This window comes from Nipponia nippon, unplaced genomic scaffold, assembly GCF_047370975.1.
Source record: "Nipponia nippon isolate SJK-2023a ecotype South Korea unplaced genomic scaffold, ASM4737097v1 scaffold_1, whole genome shotgun sequence".
Taxonomy (NCBI): domain Eukaryota; kingdom Metazoa; phylum Chordata; class Aves; order Pelecaniformes; family Threskiornithidae; genus Nipponia; species Nipponia nippon.
This window is the reverse complement of record NW_028262290.1, coordinates 8,875,067-8,895,669: the sequence shown is the minus strand read 5'-3', so window position 1 is coordinate 8,895,669 and position 20,603 is coordinate 8,875,067. Positions and strand designations below refer to the sequence as shown.

General features: G+C 42.7%; 1 protein-coding gene across 1 annotated transcript in view; it reads right to left on the bottom strand.

The window, feature by feature from the left end:
* The window catches only part of NDRG1 (N-myc downstream regulated 1), a 40,767-nt gene extending 20,430 nt beyond the window's left edge, over window positions 1-20,337 (bottom strand). Inside the window, exons 1-3 of the mRNA XM_087745601.1 lie at window positions 20,260-20,337; window positions 6,529-6,607; window positions 3,729-3,764 (exon numbers count right to left, since the gene is read on the bottom strand). Of these exons, the coding sequence (XP_087601727.1) occupies window positions 3,729-3,764; window positions 6,529-6,591 (99 nt within the window). The 5' untranslated portion in view covers window positions 6,592-6,607; window positions 20,260-20,337. The remainder of the gene's footprint in view (window positions 1-3,728; window positions 3,765-6,528; window positions 6,608-20,259) is intronic.
* Window positions 20,338-20,603: the final 266 nt, after the last annotated feature.

Sequence of the window (20,603 nt, the reverse complement as noted above, 5' to 3'; positions counted from 1 at the left end):
ACTTTAGATATCTGAAAAGGAAAACCACACGCACACAGCACATTTTGCTAAAAACGCCGTGTTTTATATTTAAGTAAAATACTGCATTCCATCAAGATTATTTTAAAGCTTTCAAATATACTGAATCCTCAATTACCATTTCATGCTTTTATTTTAATTCATAATATTATGCCTGTTAAATACACCTCCCTTCTCTTGTCTCAGAACTGAGGGAAAAGCTTCAGAGCTTTTAAAGATTTAAATCACTTTTAAATTGCTAGGAGACAGTATATTTTAAGGTCATATTACTTAAGGAATTTAATATAGTAATACCTGCGTATGTTATTTTTCACTTCTTTTTTTCAGTATCTTGAATATCAAAAATATTTGAGCTTTTAATATGGTATGGCAATGTTGGTTTTCAAATCCCCTTTGCCCTGAAGTTATCTAGCATTTTTCCCCTAGCTTTTTCTACTATAAAATAGTTACTTCAATTGATCTTATGTTCTTCTAAAACCCCAATGCTCACCTTTCCAGCTATTTTTTCTTTTTTTTTTTTTGTTCAGACTTTTATTTTAAATTAGCAGTATTAAGAAAAATGTTCCCCGATTCAGGTTGTGAGTTGGGTACATTAGTAAATATGATGACTTTAGATGTAAGTGTAAGTGACTGCTAAGGTGGAAGCCAATAACAAAAACTTTTGTGCAGGAACTGAAGCAGATTATTGCGATAGTTCTGCCCAGGGATTCTTCCTAGTCCGATTAGCACTGGGTCATGCTGCTCTGCAAAAGCAGAAAACCACAACTACCCTCATCCCTTTCCTTTGGAGACCTAAAAGGATGAGGGAATTCGTGTAACACGTTGCAAAGCCCCAGACTGCATCCACTGATGCCAGTGGGAAACCCACCCCATCACACCATGAGGACCAGCCGATTTGTCTCCCGTTGCAAGGTGGCTCTTTCCTTCTCTTCTGCATGCAGGAGGAGGAGGAGGGAAAGAAGATATGGTCCTTGCATGCCAGTGGATATATGTGGCCATGAGCCACAAATTGCAAGGGACAAACTCATCTCTGCCACCTACAGCTGCAAAACAGCTTGGAAAGTTTTGCTTAGTTATTGAGAAAGCAGTCTCCTGATGGACTGCTCACTTCTGAAACACAAAGCTAAGAGAATCATACACAGTGATGAGGAGTCAGGTCTCCCTTGGCTCCAATGCTACCAAGCTAGAGAGTAGGCAAATACATCAAACTGGAAACACAATTAAAATGTGTTTGGCATTAAGCCAACATAAAGCAGCACAGGGCACGCTGCCCTGCACCAGTTTATCATTAATTGTGCTAAAACAGGTTTGGTCAGGAACACTCCCCTTCTCGGGAAGCAGGGGACCTTCACTTGAATTTTCAGGTAGGTGCCACAGACAGACATGTCTTGGCCATCCCCTAGTAACTCACGAAACCTTTCCTCCAGAGAATAACCACATACACATCTTGCAATGTGTGATTTCAGAAGGGCAATATTGCACTATACAGTGGCTTACTTCAAAAATGGAAAAGTATGTTTAACTCAAGCCTGTCTAAAACTGCATGTGAAATAAGAGTCTCTCTCTTTCCATATCTGAATAACTAAATACAATTTATTCTTGGAACCAACACACCTCCCAGGCAGTCACTATTTTCCACTAGTGGCAGAAACAGTTATTAACTGAACACTGCATAACTTGTCCTCAAAAGGACAGAGCAAGTTGCAAGTGATATGGTGGACACCCACATCCATACACAGGCACTAAGTAAGGAGCTCCATCCTGCCAAGCGCTTACCACCTCCTTCCCTGGCCAGGTCCATCCTCCTCCCAAGCGTGGCTCATGGGACAGGTTGCTTGCTAAGAGCACACATGAGTTTCAGTGTCAGTCCTGAGTGACCTGGGTCCTCCAGGGCCACATATGAACTTCTCTGATGAGCTAAGTAATCAAGACTCTCTTAACAGCTCTAAACCACCTTTTTCATAAATCAACCACAGAAGAACTTAAAGACACATAGGTAGGGTACTTGTGGTTTTAAGGACCAAAGTTAAGCCTCCTTTGCAGCGGCATTCCTTAACATAATTGATTGAGACTGTTCTTCCACATTTTTCCTTCCTGAACTAGAACCACCAAAGATTAAACTCAAAGAAACATCATTTAAAAAGCAAGAGCTGGCAGAACAGGGCTAAATGACAAGAACCACTGGTCTGGATTAGCGACAGTTAATCCAAAACATGGGAAAAAAAAACAAAAAGGCTTAGAGAATTTGATCTTGCAAGTTAAAAAAAAAATCTATATATACACACATGGTTTACAAACCAAGCAAATTTATTCCAAGAATAGAAATAAAATATGGGTCACTTTTGGATTCTTAATCAAAATACTGCAGTATTCCTGTTAGCAGACTTAATCTGGGATTCAGATTTATTTAGAACAAGTGATCAATCTGGACCCAAACAGAAAGCTTCTCCCATGCTGTGCAGTCCTGCAGGAAGCCACATGGTGACAACTTTAACTTACATTTATCAAGACTTCAGGCAGTGGATTTCCTCATTAGAAAGGATAAGGGGGAAGATGTATGATTAATGTAAACTACAGTTTTACTATAAAAGTAAGAGCCATTGAAAGATGATAAAGATGTTTGAGATAACTGTCTCCATTTCCAGGGAAAAGACTGCTGAGTTTGTGCTGGATTTTTAACCAATCTGCACAGCATTGAATAAAAATATAGACAGGTGCAAATAAAGTGCAACATGCCACCATGTACAGAAGGGTTTTTTCTTCCAAGGACCTCTGCCTGCACATTCAGGATACTAGAACAATTTAATAGCTTTCCTTATTCCTGCACAATCTACCTCCCTCCCTACGCACCCTTGATAAAAATAAGACACCTGGCGAGCCTCTTCCCAACACATACTCCTTCCTATCCTCAGCAATGGAGGATCACCACTCGCTCTTTTTGTCAAGGAAGGTACAAGCTCACTGGTTTCCCTCCCAGTTCAACCCAGCCTCACTCCAACAGCAGTGCATTTCCTTAGTCTCAGCTTAAGAACCAGCGAGGACAAACTTCTCAGTCAGAAGCCCATATGGCAATAAAATAATACACAAGAGGAGCTAGGAGAGTTAAAGTCACCTCCAAAGTCACCTCTCAAAAGCATGACACATGGGCAAAGTGGAAAGTTACCATTTGACCTAGTGGTGCGCTTTATGAACTCTTATGTTCTGGCTATAAATACAGATATGGAAACTACCATCACTCTTGTTAGGGGCAAAATTGATAGCTTAGCGCCTTCCACCACTCCACAGATTTCACGAATCTTTTGGAAACTTTCAATGGCATAACGGGATACATCGAGAGGGACACTTCCTCTGAGGAAATGCACGCACACCACTAATGAAAGCAAATTAATTGGGGGAAGTGTGTGTCCATGTGGGAGGCGAATATTTTGCTTTCACTGCCACTGCTGAGGAACCTCATTCTCTTAGCAAGAATAGAGCTGCTTGCAACCCAGCCACCTCTTTTGGATGAAACTTTCTCAGCTTCAGTCCGAAAAGACCTCCTGCAGTCCCCTTCACATCACTACATTAGAGCCCCATTCAGACCCCTCTCCCACAGTAACAGTATTTCTGGTGAGCAGTCAGTCATTTCTGATCACATTTTGCTGTTTTCTCAAATGTAAACTCAGTTTCCCCTTTTACCAAAAAAAAAAGGTAAGAATAGCTTTACTTGCCTGAACATCAAAGTCTGGAAGGAGGCGAGTGATAGCCTGTGAAGAGATTTTAAAGCATTAATGCAGGTAACTTTGGCAGCTACAGAAATCTGCACTGGGACACATATGTTCTAGCCCACCAGTTCTGCAGCCAAGAGCTGTCCTGTCCCTTCATTCAATGAAAGCTCTCTTGCTGAACATCAAAATTCACCCAAGAGCTTTTACCCACTAATCTTCACGGAGAACATGAAAGCAGTAAAATACCAGATTAGAGACCAGCAAAATAAAGCACGAAAACTTGTGCATTTTGAGTAATTGTTAAATCACTGGACAAGTTGGAGCAGTAAAACACTGAACTTTTCTTCACTGCTTATTTTAGCCGTGGGACAGCCAACAGCCCACCTCAGTCCTGCCTAGGATGGAAAGCTGTTCTTCGAGCACAAACTGAGCACTTACAACTCAGTTAATCGGTCATTACTGTGATTTCGTTACATGATCTGGAAGGTGGGAAGGGTTTTATCCTAGCCAAAATTAGGCCTTGTTATGTTTGGGAGGATGGCTGGACACAGAAAGGTTTGTTCCAACCTGTGACCAGCCATCGTGATCACTCACAAGCTCCTACACCTGTCAAGGATCTCCACCAGAAAAGGAGTAAGGTGACATCCTCCCCACCTCCAATAGTCTAAGAGGCTTATAACTTCAAAGGAAGAATTGTCTTACAGTCACCTCCTTTTAATAAAAAGATAAAGAAGTCAAACTTGTATTTACACTGGAGGGCTGAAAACAGAGGGAAGAGCAGCCAAGCCAAAACTTTCTGCATGTCAGAATACAATAGAGAAGCCAAATCTTGAAAAAAAGTATTGAAATAAAAAGCAAAGCTTAGGATCCCGGCAAGGAGGTCACTCAGTCCCAGAAGTCCAGGTAAATTAAGGACAGAAGATGTCAGAAGCAATACAGCTGCTGTCTTAGGCAATATCATCTCAGATGGTGGACCTCAAAGCATTGCAGTCCAACTTGTGATTATGACAGGACTCTAGAGCCGTGATCTTTAGGCAATTAGGCAGTGTCTTGTACATACAAACAAGTAGCTAAGGACCTGACTGAGCTTGTGGAAGTCATTTTACACAGCCTTAGCTTTAGAAAATATGCTGGGTTTTAATCTGACAATACTGTTGGTCTCACCACCTCTTAAACATAGCTAATTTCATACACTTGCTCCAGTGGGATCTAGAGTTGAAAGGAATAAGTATATGTGGCATCTGTACAGACAGTATACGAAATAAAGCTGTTCAGGAACAGAAGACTCAGCTGCAGAAGAAACTTAAGCACAACAAGCCAGGATGCAACTTCCAAGTGCATCAGCCACTCAGCACATAATGAGGTTAACAGTGGAGCTAGTGTTGTGTCCTTCAGGGCAATCTTTTCCACTTTCTCAAAATACATTAAGTAACTTCCTTCATCTAATGTTAAGAATGGCCACAGAAAAATCAAACTCTGTGTTAGTTTCCCCACGTAGACAAAACTTAAGGTAACATCGTGAATAAAAGCATATAGGGTTCATTGTCAAGATTCCAACTTTTGATCTACGTGCTACAGAAACCCAGGAAGTTAATCAGTGTTTTAAGATATTTCTGAACTTTGAAGCAAAGGCATTTCAGTGCTCATAGGACTTCTGCTTAGTATCTCCTTTGCTTTGCTATTACTGAACAATATTGGCATTAAAAAGGGATCGTAGCTTCTGAAAAGTTTGAGTGCTGCATTCACTGGTATCCAAACAAGCTCTGCTTTCATGCAATGTCCTTGGCAAAGGAGCTGTGTTTAAAGTTTCTCTAGCCATTTCACTGCAGTCACAAGTGGAAATGATTTTCTGAAGTGTTTACACAAAAGAGGTAGGGAATAAAAAAGAAAGTAGCAGATAGAGCAATGAATCGTTCTAGTGTAGAAAACCAGGAAAAAACCCAACACATTTATATACGTCATTGTCAAGAATAACAATCATTGGGAACAGAAGAAAAATCTTAGTTTTGATTCAATAAAAAAGCTGAGAGGTTCTTTCACATATTACAGTGAACTATTTGCCATGAACATACCAAAGCACAGAGTATTGCTACCACCAAAGAGTCAGACAGCTGCTGAACCCAGATGCCATGGGCATATTTTTGAAGAAAATGGTGCAAAAACAAATGGGAATAAGTACAACAAGGTTAAGCAAAAAAAAAAAAAAAAAAGAAAAAAAAGGCTAGGATGTTTCTACACTGCAACCCCAGAGGAAAGGCTGTGGCTTGTGCACACCCAGCCAGCTGTAGACCTGGTAGCAGTTTGACTGTAACTCAGTCTTTTGACTGTAACTGTGCTCAGTGCAGTCAGAGAGGACTAGATGGGGCACAGTCATACCTCCGGACTCAGATGTGCCCAAAGGAAAAGTAAAGGCTCTCGCTATGCCTCCTTGAAAGGCAGCTGACAGAGCAAAGTTTGTATCTTTACATTGGGAAGTCTATAGGTATAGATGGATGTACGTGAGATTGCCCAATTGGCATCGTTCAAAATAGCTCAAGACACCCAGAGCTGTCATTATTCAGAAAAGAAAAAAATGTCACCACCAGATTAACACTAGAGAAGAGTAAAAAACAAAGACCAAGAGCAAATAATTAAGGCTCAGTTTCTCATTATTTTAAAAAAAACAACCCTACTCATTCCATCTCCAGTTTCTCTTACTTGTTTCTTCCATACGATGTTAGAACTAATCTAAGAACACATGTGCAGTTCCAACAGCAGGCCTGAAATAAAACACACACGCTCTAAAAAGCTTTAAAATAATTACCTCCTCCTTCTCCACCAGAGGTTTCACCTCTGCAAGGTGAGCATCCTGGAACTCTGTTGACATGGTCAGTAGCTGATATCTGCAAAGATGAAAAAAAGGTTTGTTCTCAGCTTGCATCAAAGATTAAATACAGGAACAAATAAAGATCCTGCTCCACCCAACTCCCCCGCCAATGACCCACTGTCTCAGGTTATAGTTTAAAAGACCTTTGCAAGAAGGTTATGAATCTCTTGTAAAATGCCTCCCTGGTTTATTTATGTACACACGCCTGCACAATACGAGATCAAATAAATATTAAGGCTGCAAGATCAAACAAAAGTTTGGCAGCTTCAAAACAGGGAATGCTGAAGGAAACAGGGCAGGGACCAGTACAGAATGAGTCATGGAAACTGTCATTTCACAGGTGAAAGGACACATAGCCAAATCTGTGCAACCAGCTTCTCAAAGTAGCTTGAATACTTGTCTCTGATTTTTCCCTCCTTTTCCCTCTTTTTTTTTTGATGCAGGCTCCCTCTCCATACTGTAAGAAAACTGAACTGGACACTCATTAGCATCATTTTACTCTCAGATCAATGTGCTCCACTTTGGGACAGAAACACCTTCCTTGATCTGAACAAACAAACAGTACCAAGTAAAACAGATATTCTTTAAGTGGACACCAACAAGGTGCATGCAATAACGCTATTTTCAAAACTTTCAAAGTAAGGAACAAGATTTCTGTATCCTGGTCTAGGAAAGGACCAGCATTGCAATACCCAGCCCTCATCTGCGGGAAGCTTAACTGGGAACACTGGTACAGCCAAACCCCAGAAGAGGTGACTGCCGAGGCAGATGGAGCAGCAGGCTGTGCTGCAGGAGCAGTGCGCCTTTTGCATTTGGACCAACAGGCATCTAAGTTCAGCAACCATATCAGTCCAAACCAGGAGTTAAAAAGAACGGCATATTTTCATTCTCTTGACAAAGATAAGGTGCCAGAGGGCTGTTCCCTGCGAAGCTCTAATGAATGGCCAGAAATGGTTCTCAAAAGAGATACCAGAACTGTTTTAACAACAAGATGACAAATACGAAAGTCAAAGTATGTTTGTTACATATCCTCTGGCCTGCTGGAGAAATTAGTATCATGTGAGTTTTGGGCATCTTTGAACAAAATTGGAAATTTATTAACTACACAACTGTAAAACAAATCAATTATTTACTTTTTAAGAAAAGTTTAGAACTGTCTCAAGTGAAGCGTATGAGTAAGTGTACTCATAAAGCAATCCAAAAGGCTGAAACACATTTAGGAATTATTGACTGAGTATAACTGCAAACATTTTGATTATTAACAGTTTTCCTGAAGATAAGCACAAAACTACAGAACAAAATTTAAATTGATTCTTGAAACCATGGTTCCCACCTCCTGCCTTAAATCTGATTTAATCCAATCAACCCTGTCTACATAAACGACCTGGTGCTCAAGAAGGGCTGTGAAGCCCACGGAAGTAACCAGGAGCTGGCAGGGGCAGCAGCATCATTTTTACTCTGCCTCATGGGTTAACTTGATGCACTTTTCCCTGGGCAAAGATGCTCTAGTGAGAAAGTTTGCAAGACGGCTGGATGCTGCAGGAAGCTATGAAGTGGCACATACAGATTAAGAAAGTTAATGCTGAAAAAACACTGGTGTCCATGCATGTGCAAACAGCTTCAGATTTTAGGAACCCTTCTTGCTAGCTATGCAATTGGGTGGATTTTTGGTAAAGAATTAGACCGGGGGTTTTAAGCTAGAGAAATGCTTCATGAATATTTAACCCCACCACTTCAGGCATGGGGACAGGAACAAAACCCCATTGACAGTAACTTGTAATCCAAATTTACAGCAAGGCGACGGAGATACTTAGTCAGAAGAGTCAAGACAGAGTTAATTCCCCACAAGTCACTCCAATTCACCCTCCTCCAGGTTTTCCAGTAAGTTTTGCCTGTTACAGATTTTAATCATAAAGAACAAGCAAAAACCAAGTTTCCCAAAATTTCAAGCAACTGCAAGTGACATTTTAGAAATAGTGTTACATATTTTCATAATTACGGCCATCTATGTAATCTGCCACTCTACACAGTGAGCAATTGTGCATGGCAGAGAGGGAAAATAAATGCTGCTGAAATATTTGGAGGTCAAAAATATTTACATGCAATTGCACATAACTTAAATGGCTTTTTTTTTTTTGCAATTCAGCAAATTCTGTTGAGACAGAAATAGCACCTTAATGTTGCAGAATTAGGTGCAATAGGTACTAGAAGTGCAAGAGATTTTTCCATGTTTTGCCTATAGGGGAGGAAAGTAAGCAGCCAGGTCCCCTGCAGTTTTCCAGTAAGAAGTGGCTCAGGGAACAAAGCCACAGTTAGTGTTTGTGGAAGAAAAGTTGTTTACATGGGATAGTTTCAGGTTTTCAGGGACTCTGAGCATTGACTACAAATGACCAAAAAAACTTTGCCAAAAAGAACAAGATGGATGCCTTTTATAGCCTTAAAAAACAATCCTGTTTTCATAATAGTTCAAAGTTGTTGCTCGATGTTTCCGAAAGAAGTGCTGACCAGCAGATTACACGACTGCCATAAAGTCTGCTGAACAAAAGCCCAACGTGTACCAAGTTCTCACTTTTGGAAAGATACCAGATCTTGGAGACACATAATGTTTTCAGATCAGGCATTTCCAAGCTCTGGGGTTTCCTTCTCTGCATCAGGAATACCTGAAACATTCCTATGAAGAAACAACCTTGTGATAAGGTGGCACAACAACACGATATTTGTTCACGAGAGCTAGCAAACAAAGCCCCACTATCTGACAGCACCGTAAAAAACATCTTATTTTCCAAAGAGAAAGATGCTGGGGAAGTGGTTTTGTACCACCCATGTTCAGCACAAATTTTATAATCTCTAAATAGGTGCTTTGTGCCCCCCCCCTTACATGACAGGGTAGCTCAAACCTAATGTAACTGCATAACTCTCATACATAGATAACCATACAAGCATTCCTTTATACACATTTCAAAGCACTTGCCTCACAGAAGTCTTCAAAAGACAAAGTTCATTTCTGCAAGCAGCAGTGTAAAGTTGCCACCTTGGAGAAAAACAACTTTTTTTTCACTCCACTTGGCCGATTCAGCCTGCTAAGAGGTCCCACGTTCCCCTCCCTGGGCCAAGCCACCTCCACCCAGTGTACACCCACCACCCTGCACCCAGATAATCAGTTGCAATTGCTGTTCAGATGAATAAGTTTCAAAACAACCATACTTCTAACCAAGAAAAAAATAAAGGTTTAAGGCACCTTTACAGCTGGCAAAGTGCTTTAAAACTGATCACATCTACCTTTGCCAACTAGCAGGAAAGGCATCAAACCAACATCTACGAAGCAAGGGAGGCGTGGGGAACGGTGAAGTCATCTGTGCAACACTGTGTTCACTAATTTATTTCAAAGAGGTTTTTATGTACCCATTCCAGCCCAAACCCACTGCTCCAAAACCACCAGAGCAAGTGTCATAACCAAGGCTAGTAGCTCAGGAATCATTTTACTGAGCCTGGTTCTATTACTCTTAAATGTTCAGAATATATCCCCTGCCCCTCTGCATCATTGCTGGAGGGACAGTCATTGCTGGAGCCTTGTTTTGGCAGCAGGGGGTACAGCATGGATGTGCAGCCTAGCTTTGCACAACAGGGATCCCAACAAAGGAGGTAAGAAGCCACACATCAGGCCATCCATCCTCAGACACCAGCAATGTTGCAATCATAAGTACCAAACATTAGGTAATCCTAATATACGTGACTGAATTTATTCCAAGCACAGAAGTGAAACAAGTTCAAAGATCCCTCATTTCAAACTTTACTCTTCTGAAGACACACATATGGTTGTCCAAATTTGTGCCATGGGGTGCATCATCAAGTGTGATGGTCTCACGTCCATGAAGGGCTAAGGGAACTGCTACCAGCACTACAGGATTTACCTCTGCCCTCACACCCAACTGTTTTTTATTTACATGCTATCATGGAAAACAAAGAACAGGAAAAGGCTCCTGCCTGAGCATTTCGTAAAGAAGGCAATTTCCTCAAAACAGCTTGTTTCAACACTGGCAGCAGAGATTATTCTCCTTTTGACTACTGATACACAGAAGGGTAACCTCACCAGAGCAGCCTGATGGCATTTCCATCTTTGCAGGCTGAGCAAGCAGGAGGGACAGCAATCACTTCACACATGGAATTAAATACTCATGAGTGTCTAATGGCAAAGAGAGGAGGGAGAAGGCCATGGGCGCTGACGGACAAAGCTCCCAAGCACTGGTGTTGCTCTTTGGAGAGGGGGACCACATGAGACTTGGGCTCCAGGGCCACACATGGGAGGTGTTTCCAAGCCAGGCACATCCACATCCACAAGCACAGCCACTTTACCCCTTGAAAGCCACCAAGTGCCTTCAGATCTCAGGCACCAAAGCAGGTAGGAAGAACAGGGGTAGCAATCTGAGGCTTTGTGCATCTGCAGCAGCTCAAAGCACTATTAAAGAAGCTGGCATGAGGCAAGGATGGAGAGAACTAAGATGTCTCCAGAGCTCTGCAGAAGTTCATTAGCAAAGATCCCCATCAGTTCCAGGTCAGAAAAATAACCAAGCAGCTCAGGCCTCTGACAGTGAAGCAAGGAAAGTTACTGTGATGCTCAAACAGCATTTGAGCCTTACATACAGTCAGTTAGACCTCTTCCAGTCATTAACAGTAAATGCTGTAAAATAGTTTGGCTCTAAAATAAAAAATGATGGTTACTGTGAACTGGAGGGCAGCTTAAGAGACTTGTCTCCACTAAACAGAGACAAGTGGACATCAGTTAATAGCACCCACGTATGGTTATAGTCCACAATGTGTACTGTCATTAAGTGCAGTTTACATTTCAGATAATTTACAATAAACTTGACAAATCTAATCTTCCTGTTTGTGATTAATTTCAAAGTTACTCATTTTGCAAGCATCCAAAACAGTTCACACATAAGCATCTGCCCACACCATGCCCTGTTTAAGCTACTCTGTTACGGGCACGGGTGTCACAAGGTCCTTTGTGTACAGAATTAGTGATTTTCTCTGACAGTTACAGACAATAAGTCAAAAAAGAGGTTTTAATAGAAGTTCCTCCCATTTTAAAAAAAACAAAAAAAACAGATGACTTTTGACAGTTAAGTAACATCTGAATAAACAGTTTGAGCAGCAAGTGTCAAAAGCTGAAGACACTCAACTGCTTGGGACTCTCTGGGTTTCCTTAGGCTCTGGTTATATGTGACTATCTCAATCTGCAACTGAAAGTTAATAACTTGACACAAAGGAAGCTTGGAAGCGTAACTCTTAAATAACCCAAAGTTTCAAATCAGAAAAGGTCAGGAACCAAAGCATTAAATTAAATAATATCAGGCAACTGAAACAACTATGCTGCCTGGTGGCTTCCAATTCACAGATGTCCTGTGAATCGCCATCACCCAGCCCTCTTCAAGCACAGCACACTGTCGATATTCAATTTACTTACTTTGTTTTTCTGACCAGTTTGGTTTTATTTCCTTTCAACCTCCTTTGTGAGCTACTCCAGCCACCTTTGTAAACTTTAGTGAAGGCTGTAGTTGAAAATAAGAGCTGAGGCTGGCATCCAGAAGAAAAAAGTGGGTTTTTAGGAGCACAATGTAGTGTAACAGTGATTTTCAAAGCCAAAAAAACAGGAAGGGCTTAAAGTTTTAGCCATTTTTAAGTTTAGAGTTATGCTATGTGCTAATCAATCTGAGTAGAAAAATGAAACGTTTTAGCCAAGAACTGGAGGCCTGTGCCAAGTAACAGCCAGGTGAAGCCACACAGAGATGATTGCGAGGACAGAGCCAGCAGCTGATTCCACTGGGCTCCCATGAACAACACACAGGTGCGGGTCCACAGCATCTCCTGCAGCTATGCTTGCCTGTGACATTGGCATACCTGTGCAGTTAGAAAGACAAGATCTCCAGGCTCATCTCCACGCCTTTTGATCTGTTTTTTGCTTGTGGAACTGGCGCCGGTGCCCGTACAGGCGCAGAGCTGTTCAGCTGCAATCTCTGGGATCGGACACAGCCTTTCAACTGCCCGTTCCTCAGACCAGGAACTGATTACTCTTCAAATGCATAATACACTCTGGCAGCTGCACATTGATAGTAGCATCAAAACAAAGTGAGCTGGAAGCAACCCTTCTGTCTACTCTGCAGATGTTGAGCAAGAAAACTGCTGCAACACAGTTTGCACAATCCTCTCGCTGTGGGATGCAATGAGAAATGTTCCTTGGAAAGCTCGGGGTCCTCTCATGCTTCACGGGAATAGAAACTGGCTGTGGGAAGGGTTGGTGTGCTAGCCAAAGGACATGCCTGCTGTTCCCACCTCCCCTATGCTGGACACCCCTGTTGTCCCCTCCCAATATAACAAGCATCTATTCTATTCCTAGCTAGCAGGGAAATGGAGAGCTGGCAATATCTTAGGGGTTTTTTTCCTGTTGTAACAATCCCTGATACTACTTACACTATATCATCACAACTCCATGAGGGACAAATTTCAAGCCCTAATGAAGTTATCTGAAATTCAGGTTTCTTTAGCATCTGGCACCTGAAACTGCTTCCGGTCATACCTCTGTGAAAAGTGGTTATCTCCAATAATGTGAAGTTTCTTTGAAGAGATTAAAAATACTAGTTATTCCCAGGACTTTTTAGCTACCAAGACTGCTGTCATCCCAACCTGCCTCCTCAAGTACCACCGCTCACGGCCGACATGGCTGCAAACAGTCCTTGCAGAGTGCAACAGCACAGGGTGGAGGTAGGGTTTAATTTTAACCCAGGGGTTAAAGTTAGGGTTTACTTTTAACCCCGGGCTTTCGTAAGAAATCCAACATCTGGGTAGCAGCCTAAGTTTATTTGGAAACACATGATGCCCGTTTGTACTGCTGCCAATATTGTCCTTTGGCTTTAAACAACTCCAGGCTGTGGGTGTCAGCACCACAGGGTGGAAAGAGTGAAGAGCAATCAGCTGCTTTCCCAGGCTTCATTGTTTTACCCCACCAAGCCAGCCTGCCTCCTTCCACTGCCCCAGCACCCTCCTAGCATCCTCCCAACATCGTTCTCTGCATCCATCCCACTCCTTCATCTGACTGCAAAGCTAAAGGTCTTAAGCAGAGATTAAAGGCGATGCATTGGTACAGATCCTGACACCTCCCTTGCATCTGGGTGTTAGGCTGGGCTTTGGGGGCAGATCAAATAACAAATACTGCAAAGATGCATTAAGCATTTCATAACATGGAAGAGACGGTTTCTGCCACAAAGATTGCAGTCTAAACAGACAAGAAACAAGCTATTGTTCCTGCAGCTCACCAGTGTCAGGCCATGCTCCCCACCCCCTCCTATTCTCAGTCTGCCATGCTTTAATAGTTCATAGCTTCTGCCCAGCTGCAACTGCTTCAGAAAGTGGGTGGTTCTGTGCAAGTTAGAGGCAAAAACATACTGAGATTATTGCAGAAGGTACAGGCTTGTAGTATACTCAGAGATGAGGAATGTTATCTGGCTCTCTAGGTTGCACCCTTGCAAGTATATAGTGGTTTCTTTTTGTATGTTTTGCATTTTCATGTTTATGTTGCAAAGATGAGTTACAAAACAACACTGCTAAGGTTGATGAGGTACCTTAATTTACATGACCCAATTTATTCATTAGGTCACACTACATGGGTTACAGCTTCTGAGTACATACACAACTTGTTCTACCATCTATTAAAATTGCTTGCTCATTGCTGTTGCAAGGTCTTTTTATAACTCTTGCCAAAATATCTGGGCTGAAGTTTTCCATGACAAGTGTCAGAGAGTTTTTGTTCCTGTGAGCTCCCAGTCCCCTTTTCTAGGATGAACTTCAGCATTCTAGATCTGTATCTGGACTCAAACTTTGCACAAATGGCCACTGTGTTATGGACACATCTTTCATTCTTCCCAAGAAAGTCCCATTATAAAATTACCCAAATTTAAGCATTTGCTCATGCTGAACTTCTTGGGACTAGATTTGGGTAACAGTCTTCCATTGCCTGCAAGCCTCAGCACCTAGGGATACAATATGATCTTCCTAAGGGCTAAGCGCACTCCTGCCTGTATCACAACAGATGGGGCTGGTGAGGGAGTGTCTAAGTCAGCACCATCCAGTGCCAGAAAACTCCTTGCTTCTCAAATTAAGGCCTTTCAAAAATCCTTCAAAGTGGGGAAAAAGCAGCTCTTCATCCTCAGCTGACTTTTTTCAAAACCTTACCCATCCATGATCCAGGTTAGCATCTATTACATCTGGCAGAGAACTTACAGAAATTTTACACTTTCCAGGCTTTGTTTACAAGAGGGGTTGGAGTTATTCATGCCCAAGTTTTTATTTAAGACTGGGATTTTATACACAACTCCATAAAATTCAGTACGTTTCACATGAAAAAAAAAAATGCAAATGTTCTTAAATTATATCATCTAGGAAAAAATAGTGTTTTGAATTTGCCAAAATACAAAGGGTCATCATAAAACTCTGCAATGCCTCTATTTCATAGAATAGTCACATAACATAATGTCACAACTTTGTCCAAAGACACAAATGCACCTGAAAATTTAGCAGGGATATGTAACATACAATATATACAAAATGTTTAGAGCACTCTAGAATTTTAACAGTAGGAAAATGACATCATTAGTTTGACAGGGTGCACATGCACTTCCTGAAGGAAGCAAATGAAAAACCCACAGCACGAGCAATCCTTCCTTCCTCTAATAGTGCATTTCCCATCTGGATGTCTGCTTACTGTGTTCACAAATAAAGGTTCCTTTAAAAGTTGCATTCTACTTTGCTGATTACTCTTCCATTTCACCTTATGCCTACCAATAAACACAGGTATATAAATAAAATACATTACCACTCTTGCTTTGGACACCAGTGCCTCCACCTACAGAGCTTTTGTCAGGGGCGTTACAGATTAAGATCCTTAGCCCTTAGCTTTTGCTTCCTAAAAGAATCAGAATTTCTTAAAGAAGTCAAGTTGGAAGAGTGGTGAAATGGCAATGACAGAAAAAAACCCAACACACAAAAAACAAGGGATAGTTGAAAGCACATGGAAAGATTTGTTTTACAGTCGGTTAGGTTTTCATGCTGCACTAGCTCCTAAGGTTTGCTTTTTCCATTAATTTTTACATCATCCATACAGTACTAGCAGACTGACCTTATGCATCCATGGCAGAAAAGAAGCTAAAAGAGCTATACGTTTGAAGCTATACTTAGTTCAGACAGGAAGCACCCAGCTAAAGGCTTGGAAAAGTAGTGAATATCCAGTTTTAAAAACAGGGCTTGAAAAGGAAGATCTGCATTGACCAACTTCCAGCTATAAAGAGAAAAAAATGACGGACAGATGAAAAAGATATATTAAAATTGTGACAATTAACTGAAAGGAAGTAGCGCAAAACCCAAAAGAAACATAGGAAACATGATCAGCCACACAAAATAAGAGCAGTAAAATTGACATACATCCTGCTTTGTACAAACAGATACAGCTGTGGAAAATTTCATCAGCATGGGCAGTCCAGCTATGCATCAGCAAGCACATTCCGGAGCACCTCTGCATGGCGAATACCCCATTTGACAACAAACCACTGGGCATTATCCAAAGACAACACTCTCCTGCCAGCTGGGAAACAAAACAGGCCTGATCCTGCCACAGCCCTTAGCTAAAAGTAAAACTAAACTCATCTCCCTCATCGGCCAGCATAGGAGCTTGCACCTTCCAGTCTGAAACAGATAAGCGCAGGCTTTACTCTCTGAGCACTTGCTGTGCTGGATTAAACGGCGAATAATGGTACTGAGTCTCATGGACACTCAGTATTGAGTTTAATTATGTCATAGTAACACTTTAATGATATATGATCACATATTCAGGAGAAGCTTCAAATGGTTCCTTACTGCTGCTCCATCTCCGCAGCCAAAGGGAATTAACAACAGGGATTACCTCCTGCTGAAGTTACCCAGGGCTCTGGAAGTGACACAGATAGGAAAAAAAAAAACCCACTAGCATTTGAGAGAAACACCAAGTTCAATAGCCATTATATTCATAGCCATTGATTTCCAAGAGGCCTAACCCAGATTTTAGTCATCCATAGCAACACACACCACTAAACCTGAAAATGGGATTGCCTTATTCCCGGCCTTTTAAACAGCTTCAGAATATTTCCCATGACTTTCCAGTACTAGAAAGTAATGCAATTGCAACTTTTGGGACAGAGCTTTTGACAGATGGCAGAGGGGTAACTATTGCTTCCTTGACCTGCTGACAGGTGGAGATCCACTCCCCACACAACAGTCCAGGAAAGCTCTTCACCGAGAAGGCTGCAGGGGCAGCACCATCGCACATTAGGTAAACTTACAAATTTACACCTAAAAGCTGAAGCTGAAGGGCAGTCTACATACAACATCATTTATTTAGTGAAACAGTGACAGGACAAAGTGGGCTTTTCTGTACTTCTGCCTGAGATTTCTAGGTGCTGAGACACAATGTGGAAGTTAGATGTAAACAAAGTGTCAGCTGGAAGTTGTACTTGGTCTCAAGAACCAACATTTCAGTCACTATTAATAACAAGCAGTTGCATCTCCTGGGTTTCGGAAGGTTTCCCTTCAAGTGGTCAAGCCAGAGTAACTAGAGAAAGTCACTCTTGCTGCATGCTGCTGGGACTGAACTGGTTCGGGCCATTGCTTTCCCAAGCTGTACTCTCCCCTGACAGCAAACAGGCTTTTGCTGCCTTAAGCTTCCAGCTTTATGCATGATGTAAACATTGCTGATCCACCACAATCAGAATTTGTATTATTTTTGAGAGTTTCACAGTTTCTAGTTGTCTTCGTTCTGACGAGCTTCAAGCCAGTTTCACCCCTTCTGCATCTTTTTTTTCCACTTTGTCTATTTTGAGACAATAAGAGCAGGAAATGTCTCATTACTTATACACTCCACATTTTGTGCAACAGATTCTCTGGCTCTAATGAGGTTAAGTGAAAAAAACAGTATTTTCTATGAGAAGTTAGAAGTTTGCCAAAATCCCTTAAGCTGGTCATGAGAAGATGTATGTTGCAGTTCCGTCAAACAAATTAATCACTTAGGTTTAAAAATCTGAATGAAAGAATTTTTCTCACAACAGTTCACTGCTAATCCCACCTGAACTACAAGAGCAAATTACTCAACTGGCTTGTAAGCACTTTTAAGGACCAGACTGCCATGTCAAAGTGCTTCCCAAGATGCACTGTGATCTCCCCATGTAACTGTCATAGTGCAAAAAAGGAATATTCAAAGAGCAGAGTATCTCCCACTGGAGTAAAGAAAATTGGGGAATCCTGCTGTTTTTACTGAGCATTCATATAATCTACCCAGATGATCTGTCATGGTTTTAGCATTCCTTTTTATTTCGGCAAGAACAAAAAAGCCACTGGGCAGGGGAGAAACAGAAAAACTTAAAGAGAGTCTGGTTTTGGTGGTGTGGATGCTGGTTCCCAAACACAGGCAGGCGCATGTGGCAGTGCTCCCTCAGCAGTGGGTGTAACTTCTTTGGCTACTGCCAAATTCTATGGACACCTGACACTTTGACATCTCTATCCTGCTGTCACCATGGGTAAAATGGCCAATGGGTGTAGGGAATCAGTACACAAAGCCTTTTCCTAAGGGAAACAAATGAAAACCTCAGCTTGTCAAGACCTTCTAGACCCCTCTCCCCCAGCCTGGTTCAAGGCCAGCCACTTTTGCAGAGTGCCCATTCTCAAGGGGATGAGTTAATCTCTCAGTTCACTGATTGTAGAAATTTTGGTTCAAAGTTTTAAGAGTTGAAATCCAGACCATTCAGGTATCTGCTGAATTGCAGTGCAAGGAACTCAGATTCAGAAGTTGGGGCATCCAGTTCCCCAAACCGTCATGCCATGGTATCTGTTCAGTTTATAGTGAAAAATATTAGGTACAGAAACCATACATACCCTAAGTAGTCTCTCATTACTACATTAAAACCTGTTTCCCTGCATCTCTATTTTCCATGTCAAAACACACACCAGTTCCTCCTGAACACATTCATGCATTATTCTTCTTGAAGGGTATAGAGCTTATTAGTAGTCAGGGGACAGTACAAACCTTTAAGGAACACTTTATTTTTGCTGCACCTACTCCTGAGTTTTACCACTGCATCCATAGTCATTAAATTCTGGCTGCGCACAGGACATTGTACAGCATTAGCTGCCTGCTGTTTACTCAAGTACTTGTGATAAAAAGTCATTCTATGTCAAACTATGTTAGACTCTGGTTAAAAGAGCACAAAGTTTTAGAAACCGTGCTCCCAGAGCCAAGTTCGAAGTGCACCAGCTTAATGCCACTGGCTGAAGTTTTGATGTAAGTTATGCCTGTAACAGCCAAGACTAAAAACAGCAAGGCAGGCTTCCCACATGTTTACTTGAAGCATTTGACAGCTCCTATTTACAGGCTATCTCCATTGCCTGCCCTGAATGGTGAGTTTTTCAGCAGCTGTGTATCTTTCACACACTTGGTCACACAAAAAAATAGTTGACAAAAAGCCAGAAGGCATCAAAACAGTGCAACGCCTCACAGAGAGTCTGGACAGAAAGCTTCAGGTTGTCTTTGACCTCTTCCATGCCACTGCAACTGCAATTTCTAGGTTCAAAATACAGTTCCTATTTAAACAGACAACTGAGGAGAAAAACATCCAAATAACATAGTTGGTAAATACTTCTATCTGAAGCCTAAAGGGACTCCTGTTCTGAGGATAGGGTGCAAAATCAGGCACTGTGGTCTTTATAAAACAGTAGGTAAAACAGTGAGCAATGCCAGTTTGCAAGTGTTTCATAGGAAAACCATAACACAGTGGAAAGCATTAACCAAAACATCCTCCCTAGCAGAAGTTAAATCACTTATTTCATCAGACCCAGGACACAGCTGTGCCTCCATTGCAAACACTACCATGAAGTGCCCTGAACCTGAGCAGTGCCTGGAAGCATGGATGGCAAACTGCACCTATCATCACATATGAAGACAATAACCCCTTTGACCCCTTTGAAACAACTGACTAATAAAGACTGGACACCAGTCAAGTCTGTCCTCTGCTCCAAATGCAAGGCAGAGCTGTGAGAGCAAAGAGACACAAGCAACAAGCGCCAGTAGTCAACTTCCTTAGGAGAAGTATGTGCCTTCATTTCACAGCTGTTTTCCAGCACAGTCAGCTGCTGCCAGGGGAGCCTGGACTGTGGCAGCAGCATCCAACAGCTGCCCCAACCACTGAGAAGGGCCAGGGTACAGCTCAAAACATCCCATCTGCTGCTCCCTCCCACCAGCGCATAGCCACCACCCGCCAAGAGCCACCCGCTCCTCCACCGACAGCCAGGAAAGCCCTGCTTGGAAGGAGAGGGAGAAAAGGATTTAATGATAAGAAAAAGGAGCAGGGTGATGCAAGGATGCACCCCGCCAAGAGCCACCCGCTCCTCCACCGACAGCCAGGAAAGCCCTGCTTGGAAGGAGGGGGAGAAAAGGATTTATTGATAAGAAAAAGGAGCAGGGTGATGCAAGGATGCACCCTCAAAGGGGTTGCAAGACCCGTGGGGGTGGGCAGATGGATGGATGGATAGGTGGGTGGATGGATGGATGGATGGACGGACGGGTGGGTGGGAGCGAAGGAGACCCTCGCTTACCTGCTGCAGTACCGCTCTCCCTACGCCGCTACCGCCGCTACCACCGCCGCGCTCCAACCACCGCCCGCCCGCTGCCGCGGGGCGGATTTATAGCCCACGCCCCGCCCGCCGGGCGGCGCTGCCCGCCGCCGCCGCCGCCACCGCCTCCCCGACGGGAGCGCGGGGCGGGCCGCCACCCGTTCCGGCTCTCCGCCCGGCCGTCCCCGCGCCCCAGCGCTCCCCACGTCGGCCGCAGACGTTTGCGGCGGCTTCGCCCCGGATGCCCCGTCTGCACAGGGTCCCTAAATATCAGCGGGGAACCCCGGCGCAATCCCGAGTCCCCCCTTCTTCCAGGCGCGCAGCCC